This window comes from Anarrhichthys ocellatus, unplaced genomic scaffold (assembly GCF_004355925.1).
Source record: "Anarrhichthys ocellatus isolate YVR2014 unplaced genomic scaffold, GSC_Weel_1.0 scaffold11, whole genome shotgun sequence".
Taxonomy (NCBI): Eukaryota; Metazoa; Chordata; class Actinopteri; order Perciformes; family Anarhichadidae; genus Anarrhichthys; species Anarrhichthys ocellatus.
Window position 1 is genome coordinate 2,483,748 of NW_022280041.1, and position 9,306 is coordinate 2,493,053.

General features: G+C 42.9%; 2 protein-coding genes across 3 annotated transcripts in view; both read right to left on the reverse strand.

Annotated features, from left to right (window-relative positions):
• Window positions 1-2,039, reverse strand: part of LOC116385444 (type I phosphatidylinositol 4,5-bisphosphate 4-phosphatase-B-like) — an 11,514-nt gene extending 9,475 nt beyond the window's left edge. Inside the window, exons 1-3 of the mRNA XM_031850945.1 lie at window positions 1,991-2,039; window positions 1,681-1,775; window positions 1,405-1,515 (exon numbers count right to left, since the gene is read on the reverse strand). Coding sequence (XP_031706805.1) covers window positions 1,405-1,515; window positions 1,681-1,775; window positions 1,991-2,039 — 255 coding nt within the window. The remainder of the gene's footprint in view (window positions 1-1,404; window positions 1,516-1,680; window positions 1,776-1,990) is intronic.
• A 1,125-nt stretch (window positions 2,040-3,164) lies between these two features.
• LOC116385557 (E3 ubiquitin-protein ligase TRIM39-like) lies at window positions 3,165-9,032 on the reverse strand. 2 transcript variants are annotated; one of them, XM_031851141.1, is made up of 8 exons: window positions 8,849-9,032; window positions 7,325-7,915; window positions 6,700-6,795; window positions 5,974-6,207; window positions 5,617-5,761; window positions 5,493-5,519; window positions 4,707-4,882; window positions 3,165-4,575 (listed from the first exon to the last, which is right to left on the reverse strand). In XM_031851141.1, exons 2-8 carry the CDS (start codon window positions 7,910-7,912, stop codon window positions 4,207-4,209), a joined length of 1,635 nt encoding a protein of 544 aa, XP_031707001.1. In that variant the 5' UTR covers window positions 7,913-7,915; window positions 8,849-9,032; the 3' UTR covers window positions 3,165-4,206. The 2 variants fall into 2 exon arrangements, with proteins under 2 accessions (XP_031707001.1, XP_031707000.1); XM_031851140.1 differs by having other exon boundaries at window positions 3,167-4,575; window positions 5,617-5,764.
• Between the last annotated feature and the right edge of the window lie 274 nt (window positions 9,033-9,306).

Consider the following 9,306-nt stretch of genomic DNA (forward strand, 5'->3'; position numbering starts at 1 on the left):
GAATCATAAACATTACATGATTTAACCACTAGAGGGCAGCAGTGTTACATCATTTAATGAATCATAAACATTACATGATTTAACCACAGTGTTACATCATTTAATGAATCATAAACATTACACGATTCATGGAAGAAACACTGTAGAATCATCATACGTTGTCCAATCTTCTTCAAATTTGAGGCAGTTGTTCACTGATAGTGTAGTTACAGCCCTATACTGTCATTTACCTGTACAGACACAGCCACAGGCAGTTATTTATACTGAAAGATACTTTTTTATTTTATGCAGACAAAAATCTTCAATTTTTACTGACTCCAAAGGCCCACTGCTCTGTTTCTATATGACCTACAGGTTTTCTGACACTTTTGATGCATATAGTCACAGTGGTTCAGAAGCTACAGCCATTTTAATTTGGGTATGTTATTTTAGGCGGTTTTGCTCCAAAATAGGGGTGGAGTTGAACAGGTAACAATATAGTTATTGAATACAAATCAAACCAAGAATGAGATCAATTAGTTAAACTAATAGTGTTAATATTTGAATGGGCCCCGGGACACTTCGTACTTGAAAAGTTGGGCCCCGAGGTCAAAAAGGTTAAGAACCCCTGCTCTAGTGGAGGTTTAATACCTTTTCACGGGTATTTTACGCCTCCATTGTTCCAATCTTAAAACATTTGAGCTCTTATTTTACAGCAGTAAATTTAAAGAGCTGTATTTGACATTCTGGATATCAATATAGCAGCAAGCAATTTGCTAAATTACGATATTACCTATATATATATATTTGTCTCACACACACACACACACACACACGCACACACACGCACATACACACACACACACAGACACACACACGTATAATAATCTTTATATATTTTATTGTGTAAAGCACTACAAATGTTTGTGTGACATTTAAATTATAAATAATAAACATAAGCAACATAGAGGTCCAATCAGATGAATTTTTGATCAAATTACATCTTCCCTTCAAAGAGCAGCCTGATTTAATTTATTTCACTGGCATGGCTGATCCCTCTAAGCACCAGGATGCAAAGACACAAAGAAATGTTTTGTCTATCGACAACATCTAACATTAGGGATGCAAAGCAGATGCTAAGTTTCAAATTTGATTGCAAATGCTGTCTCTGCTTGGACAAATACAATCCGTCTGTCTTTGGGCAAACAGTTATAAATTCTATGGTTTTATCACAGCAAACTGAACACAATGGATATAATAAACTCTTAATATAAACTAGCATTAATTAGAATATGCAGAGATTAACTGAGAGCAACAGAACATTTAAGAGAAAACTGCCATTATATAATATTAAAATAAGAAGTATCTATTATGCAGATATCAAAACTTCAAAAAGGGTTGTGTGAATTACGGAACACACACTACTTCAATTGGTTCTTCTGGCTCTTCGTTGAGGTTTTCCTCCTTCTCCGGAAGCTTCCTCCAGCTCAGTTTGACATCTTTAGTCGCTCCTTTATCGCTCAGCTTCCTTTCCACCTACGGAGCAGGAAAGACACATGAAAGGTGACATTGCTAATATTTTTCATCACGGGTTAGAGGGCGATATCGCCTCTATCTGGGACGGTTGTTGAACATAAAGTGAAATTTTATGAATTCACACAAGCTGTCAGAAATTCCTCAAAGGTTGAATGTAAACGTCACCCATTTTATGATTGACTCCATAACAGCAGAGTCCGTCATGTCCACGGAGGAGTCGGCGGTCAGCCTCAGTCTCACCAACTGTTTCCTCATTGGATCTGGACAGAATATAAGAGTGAACGGTATATTATTTATTGCATGAACTGCCATGATACTGGGCTGTTAAACACAGGCTGCCTGTGTCCACGGTATAAGAGTGATAATGCACTCCGAGGGGTCGTTCCTGATTGCTTTAAAAATGCCTTGTGATGTGTAGCGCTCATAAATAGACATATAGATTTCTACAGTAAACATCATAGGGTGTGTTGTTTACCAGAGTAGCAGAAAAAGGGCAGTTCCTCAGCACAATCCCAGTCGATCATTCCGAGAGGTTCGCTGTTGACCTCAAGTACGGCACAGTCACCGTTTGACGAGGGCTTCAGCGGCCTCCAGGGTGTGAACGAGGGTTCGCCCCCCATCGGACCACGCCCAGGACGTCCCCATCAGCCCGATCCAGACCGGGTCCTCCTTCGCCATCATCTGCAGCGCCTCATTCTCAAGCTGGTTCCTCACCCTGGCCAGGTCTGTGTGCCGCTCCCTGCAGTAAGTCTGAGCAGCGGGCCAGGTCATGGTGCCGTCCCCCAGACGGCACCATTTTGCTAAAGGTTCACCACTTGTCCACTTCCAGTAGGCCTTTTCTCCCTCTTTGTAGTCGTCGGCGTCCGACAGCGACCAACCCCAAATTCTGTACAAACCTAAGAAGACATATGAGACCCCAGACTCAATCGGAGGTAGTTTCTGCAGGTCCTCCTCGTTGTTGATGGTGGCCAAATCAGTGTGTTTGTCTCTACAGTATTGGCGGGCATCAAGCCAAGTTTTGGCTTCGTTGATGAAGTTGTACTGACGATGATAAAGAGAGGATGTGAAGTGGCACAGACCTGTGGACAAGGGTTGAAATAAATAAATAAATGTCCCTCGAGTAAAGTACAATACCCCAAAATTGTACAGTATTTGAGTAACCAATGCACCATGCAAAGTAAAGGCATTAGAGCTCACAGTTTATGTGCTTAGTCATCTGAAATGCACTGTTGGTAAGGATTAATAAGAGGTAAGGATTTAGTTGGTAAGGTTGGTACCAATAAGTTGGTAAGGATTATTGTTGATGCTCATCACTACCTCACCTGAGAGTACTAGAATGCCAAACAATCTCCTCTCCATGGTCTTCAGTTTCTATAAGAAAATAAAACAGCGTATGAACAAAAATATATATATATTCCAGACAAATTAAGGAAAAACGGTAATTCAAGCCACCATAAATATCATTATATTATTGTGATGACAATGAAACTCACCTGTGATGGAGAAAGAAGAATCTCTCTAGCAAGAGAGCCCAACTAGTCGTCTCTTGTTTTTTGCATCTTGATTCTGCATTTTAAAACAACACATCTTGAATATTCAAAACAGGCCTGCCTGTTTTTTCCCTCAAGACATCTCCCTATCTAATCTCCTCACTGCTAATTCACACAATGATGCAAAAATCCACATTTTTTTTTCTGTCAGCCAGCTCTCTTTGATTCTGAGGAAAGTAGAGTTTTATATATAAGCGCCCTGCTGTCAAACAACATGCATCAGCAGACACAGACAAATGCTGCACTAATCAATATTAGCATTTTAACAACGGATATAAAAGATAAGATATTAAAAAAACACTATAAAAATAAGTTCAATGTATCTTTTTTGAATGAAAGAGCTGAACAGTTTTACAACATCTATTGGGGGAGGGAAAAGAGTCAGAGTCAGTGGGCCGGGCCTTGTTGATGAGGCCAGTCCATGCCTCAGCACCAGGTATTGTCAGCACCGAGTTATTAAAATATGATGAGTAGGGATGAGATCACATCGTGCACAGACACTGGCTTAGTCATAGTAGAGCAGAGTAGAGTAGTGCACTGCTTACTAAAGTGTCTTACTGAATGCGTCCCTCCTTATCCTCCCTGCATGGCTTGCCGTATCTCCTCTAAGAATGCAAAGCACATGGAAACATGGCCGGTCGGTCTGAACTGATGCAAAGGTTTTTGCAAAACAGAGAAGGTTTCTGGGTGCGGGGTAAAACTAGTTTCTTTATTTTGTAAACAAATCACCACAGAAACACAGATTGAAACATGCTGGTCGACATTGTTCTCATAACATTTTTGATCAGTACGGTTAAAGCTGTAGTCAGAAATGTGACATTGTCTATCTAATGTCAATGTAATGTAATGTTAAATACATGTTATGCTAATATGTCATACTGTTTTTTGTTGTTGTATTATTATGAATTGTTCAAAGGTCTCAGGGGGGCTGAGGGGGTACAAGGTACGGCCCAGTATCAATGTATTGGACGGGATTGATTTATACCTTTGAGACCTGCTGGTGTATGCTCGGTAGAAACCCAGATACAGAGAAGACGAGACTTATTATCAAATACTGAATCAGTTCTGCAAGACGAAATCTTTCTTGCAGCTTCAGAACGCGGTCAAACGCTCATCCTCAAGTCTACGTCTCATGATGAGGTTAAAGATGATTAACATATGAGATAACCAATGCCGCTGTATTTTTCCCTTCATCGAAAACACCCGGGCTGAAGAAGGGGAAGATCCTCCCCGGGAACAAGCACCCGGTGAAGGTGTAGATGTGAGCCCTGGCCTCCACGTCAAAGAACGACACGGTCCCCTCCTCGTAATCCGTAAACACTCCGACCACCTGCGGCTTGTCCTTGAGGGAAAGAAGGACCGAGGGGGAGTCCAAAGCGCGGTACTCTTCCCCGGCCCTCAGCCGCACTGTCCAATAGCCATTCTCCGGCTTGGAGGTGATCATCCCCTTCCTGTTGACGGACTCATTGACCACGCCCAGGTCCCAGAAGGTCTTTGTCCCCACCGCAACCTGAACGACAATGCGAGAGAATATGAAACACTGAACATGGAAACTGCAGTATTTGAGGGTTTTCCGAAACACTTTCAAGTTGATTCCCAGCACCGTTCTCCAATCAATCCATCATCAATCAAGACCCTGACCTGGAAGTAGAACCTCCCGGAGAGGAAGCCTCTCTTGGCCAGGACGCAGATGACGGGGTCGAAGCGTTGGGGGTTGTCGGGCACGATGTGCAGCAGCTCGCCGCGGCCCGCCTGCTTTCCGTCAGCTGACAGGACGATGTTTGGATGGGCAGTGTCCGGGTCTAAAACCACATCAACTGGGGAGACACAATGGGGTTAAATGTATATAAAATAGGCTGGGCAATGTATCGATATTATATCTATATCATGATACAAGACCAGATATCCTCTTAGATTTTAAAATATTGTAATATGGCACAAGTGTTGTCTTTTCCTTGTTTTAAAGGTTGCGTTACAGTAAAGTGATGAAAAAACTGTTCTGTTCTATTATTTGCCTTTACTGATTTATTGATAAAAAATCTTCTGTAAGTATTTTGTAAAAGCACTAACAGTTATTCATACAATGTCGTCACAATATTGATTTCAAGGTAATTGGTCAAAAATACGGGGGTATTTGATTTTCTCTGGCAGGCATAATACAAAATCTACTGCAAAAAACACCTCTTCTATGTCCACTTCTACTGCTAAAGATCACTAGTCCAGTCACTCAAAATACAGATTGATCCGCCTTCCTACAACATCAGTACGGATTTTATTCAAAAAATAACCTGGGACACAACCACAAGTGGGCAGCAATGAAAACGTTTCCAATCCCACCATATTATTTATGCTTTAAAGCGATTCAATATGCCGAAATACATTTGACCTGACACTGAAACTACGTAATTATGTTGAGGGAGGTCTTACCTGCATATTTCTGAATCCTCTTCATCTCTGTCAGGAAAATAAAAGTGTTGGTGAAACTTTAAAGAAGGCTGAATTAAATATGTGCCATGCTGTACCGAGACAGGGCTTTTTCATTTCACTTCACCTTCCGTCTTCTGGCCCTTCAATTCATTCTTCAGGGTGACGCCCAGTTTGGACAGGGCCCCCCTCGCCACCCCCACACAGAGTTCAGGGTTGACGGTGATCTCCGTCCACTCTCTGGTGGGAGGAGGTGACATGAGAGAGGGAGACTTCTACCAGAGGGAGACACGGTGAATATATTCAATATTACTGTATGAATTTGAGTACTGCATTGATTTTAAAGCCAAACAGGATGAACTTTCTGCCTTTTTATCTCTAAATCTGGGGTACGCTGTTCATAGTGAGATTCAAGTCCTTCAGGGCAGCCATTTTCTTTTCTGAAAACCCCTGTTTTCACCACAGTTCAAGTGTTGATTGTAACCTGTAAGACGTTCAGATTGTCCTCGGAGTCTCTTAAGTCCTCCAGCTCAGCGCTTCTCCTCTGCAGCTCATTGATTTCCTGCTGCAGCTCGTCGACGAGCTCCTCTGCCCTCTGCTCTGCGGCTCTCTGCTTCTCCTTGATCACCGCGTTGACTTCAGTTTGTCTCTCCTTGACGGAGCGAATCAGAGAGGCAAAGAGATGGTCGCTCTCCTTCGTCTCCTTCTCTGCACTCGTCTAGACGGGGACAAAAACATTTTTTTACACCCTCAAACTATAGTTCCTTTAACCTTCGTTGTGTGCATCTGGGCTCCATAGCTGTTAGGGATTTCCTACATTTCCCAAAATGCCTTTCACATTTGCTCCATAAAAGTTTTCAATTGGTAATCAGGGATTCAGTCTTGTGTTCAATAAGTTTGAGTCTAGTTTGAGTATTAGATTCAAGTGTTAAAAGACTAATCAGACACCAAAACGTTGTAGTTGCATTGCATTCTGGTCCACAGAAGCTGCTGCTTTTTGGATAAATTGGTCTCCCTGTCTTTTTTTTCCTGTGTATTTTTAAATCAGTAAAGAGTAAGACGTCCTTACTTTTGTATTCTCAGCAACTTTTCTGTTGCTTTATTGTTTTAAATCACTGAGACACAATTTGTTGATGATGTCAAACACGACGGGTGACAAACAGTCCAACCTCTTTGTGTCAGTGATCAACATTTCCATTATAGGACTCACGTTGCTGAGCTTCAGACAGCTTTTGATCTCCTCCACTTTCTTCAGTCGTTCCTGAATCATCTGCTGGAAATCCGCCTCGGTCTTCTTTATTTGGACCTAAACCAGCAGAACATACATTGAAACCTTCAGTTGGCAGATTGCAAGTTTGCCACCTACATTACTAGCAAATGAGACTATTAGACACACGCATACATGCAGAAGTTAATATTCAGGATTTCATTGCCAACCACCAAAGATAGAGAATACAGTCTGACTATTTCACAATGACCCCGGAAAATATAGCCACATCAATAAAAGACAAAAAATATATACTGTTTTCATGAGGAATTGGTGTTTTTTCGCCACAAATGTGAATGACAAATGTGTGCATCATTTGCGGTAAAAGATGTTACGTTGAGCGCCACTTCACCAAAGTCCACAAACACTTTTAAAGGAACTTTCCGGTTGGTAGCGGTCTGCAAACAGGAGGTTAAGGAGGCTGAAAACAACGCTTACAAGACAACAGTCTCTGTTTGCCAAACTGACGAAGAAGGCCAACGCAGAAGCAGAGGCTTCGTTCAGTGGCGCACATCCTACACCCTGGTCTAAACCCTCATAATACAGAGTATACTCCAGGCCTGCATACCTTCCTCTTCCGGTTCTCGTCCTCTATCGTAACGGTCTGGTGATCTTTGTGCTGCGTCTCGGTGCAGAACCGGCACACGCACTTCTGCTCGTCCCTGCAGAACATCTCCAGCAGCCTGTCGTGCTTCTTGCACAACCTGTCCTGCAGGTTGGTCATCGGCTCGATCAGCTTGTGGATCTTCAAGGTGGCGACTCTCTGGTGGGGCTCCAGGTGGGCCTCGCAGTATGAGGTCAGGCACACCAGGCAGGACTTCAGGGCCCTCACCTGCATGGAGGTCGTAGCGCAGACGTCACACGCCACCTCGCCCGGTTTGGCCAAACACAGCGGTGAAGCCACCGAACACACTGTAACCTGCCTAAAAGTGTCCGCCAGCTCTTTGAAGGCCGCGTTGATGCTTATTTCAGGCCGGGAGGTGAAAGGTCTGTCACAGGCCGGGCACTGGCAGACCTCACTGCTGTCCCACACGTTCTGGATGCAGGCCTGGCAGAAGTTGTGTCCGCAGGGAGTGGTGACCGGGTCAGTGAACACCTGCTGACAGATGGTGCACTGGAACTGCTTTTCTGGCAGCATGTTACCCAGGGAGGCCATTATCTGTAAAAAAAAAAGGAAGTTAGGTGATCAGTTGCTCAGGGAGAGGTTTGATAGAGGAAGTGCACGCAACGATTTATACAGAACAAACACAAACGGGAGTACTGAACTTCCATAATGAAGTAAAAACACAGTTAACTACCTTTCAGGTGTTTATTTAACAATGTGCGTAACTATGCACATCTTGAAATTCAGGACTTATACACCCTGCACTGTTTGAAGTGCTTGGTATATTAGTCATTGTTTTCTCAGATAAATACACACACCAGACACACCCGCCTCACTTCCTTCACAGAAAACAGCCACATAATTACACCGGTGCACCAACACCCTTTTACCAACGGAAAGAACTCCAACAGTTACATCAAAGTTAGAAATGATGACATTATTATTAAAGGTTGCACGCATTAAACTTAACTCATGAAAACTGTAAATTGAAATAACAGAATAGTTATAGTCCCATTTAGTAAACACTAACTAGGCAAAGTTTGAACGAATGAAGAGCTGGTGGAACCGTAAAAAGAGGTCAGACTCAGCTACAGGAAATGATTCACTGCCTTGCTCAAGGGCGATTCTCAAACAGGATACCTGAGAGAAGGTTGATACCATTCTCAGCCGGTTAACTTAGCACAAATTCTGGAAACTGTAGGGAACAACTCTGTCCATGAGTAACAAAATCCCCTCGACATCTCCCTGATTAGCATATTATATCTGTTTTATTAAATAGTCAAATCATTCGAATTATGAAATACAGTAAGTCCCTGAAGTAAATAAACAGAGAGGGTAAGGCTTAAGGCCTCAATCCCACAGCAACCAAGAAAATACAGTTTATACACTCAAATCAACTTAACTATTGGTTCAAAGCTGCTGCTGCAGGTCATGTCAACATCAAGAAGAGAAACAAACCAGCTCTTACTGAATATTTGTCATACTTACTTCTCTGAGGGGAAGCCGGTCAGTCACGCTTCTGTGCTCGGTAACGGCAGAGCAGGTGACTCTCCCGCTGTATGAATGAGTATGAATATGTCACAGGGCTAACTGTGAAGCAGGAAAAATGTAACGTCAACACGGTTACTCATCGGCCCGAACCCTCCCTCTCCTGAGCCCAGCAACACTTTACTGTAACTGATCTTAACACAGCAGCACCTGCAGCACACCCCACTATTGTGTGCTTATGAGATCATAGTAGCAGCTCTCACACAGGGAAGGAGTGTATTTGCCTCATGGGTGGGGTGTTTTAAGTCCAATGGTTAACATTTTCCACGACACACTTGAAACAGAAAACAGAAACCTCAGCCTGACTTGGCGGAATGCTGCAGCTCTTGCATTACAAACATGGCTTTGTTATGGTGCCTGCCTCCTTTAGTGCGCTTGAATAAAGGCCACGAAGAAGG

Bases quoted from the DNA above. Each gene is read 5' to 3' on its own strand.
- LOC116385557 (XM_031851140.1), bottom strand. From the start codon at position 7,912: ATGGCCTCCCTGGGTAACATGCTGCCAGAAAAGCAGTTCCAGTGCACC. The intron at 6,208-6,699 runs GTGAGTCCTATA...GTCCCCGTCTAG, and splicing joins GCTGTCTGAAGCTCAGCAAC to ACGAGTGCAGAGAAGGAGAC. The intron at 4,576-4,706 runs GTCAGGGTCTTG...ATTGTCGTTCAG, and splicing joins CCGGGAGGTTCTACTTCCAG to GTTGCGGTGGGGACAAAGAC.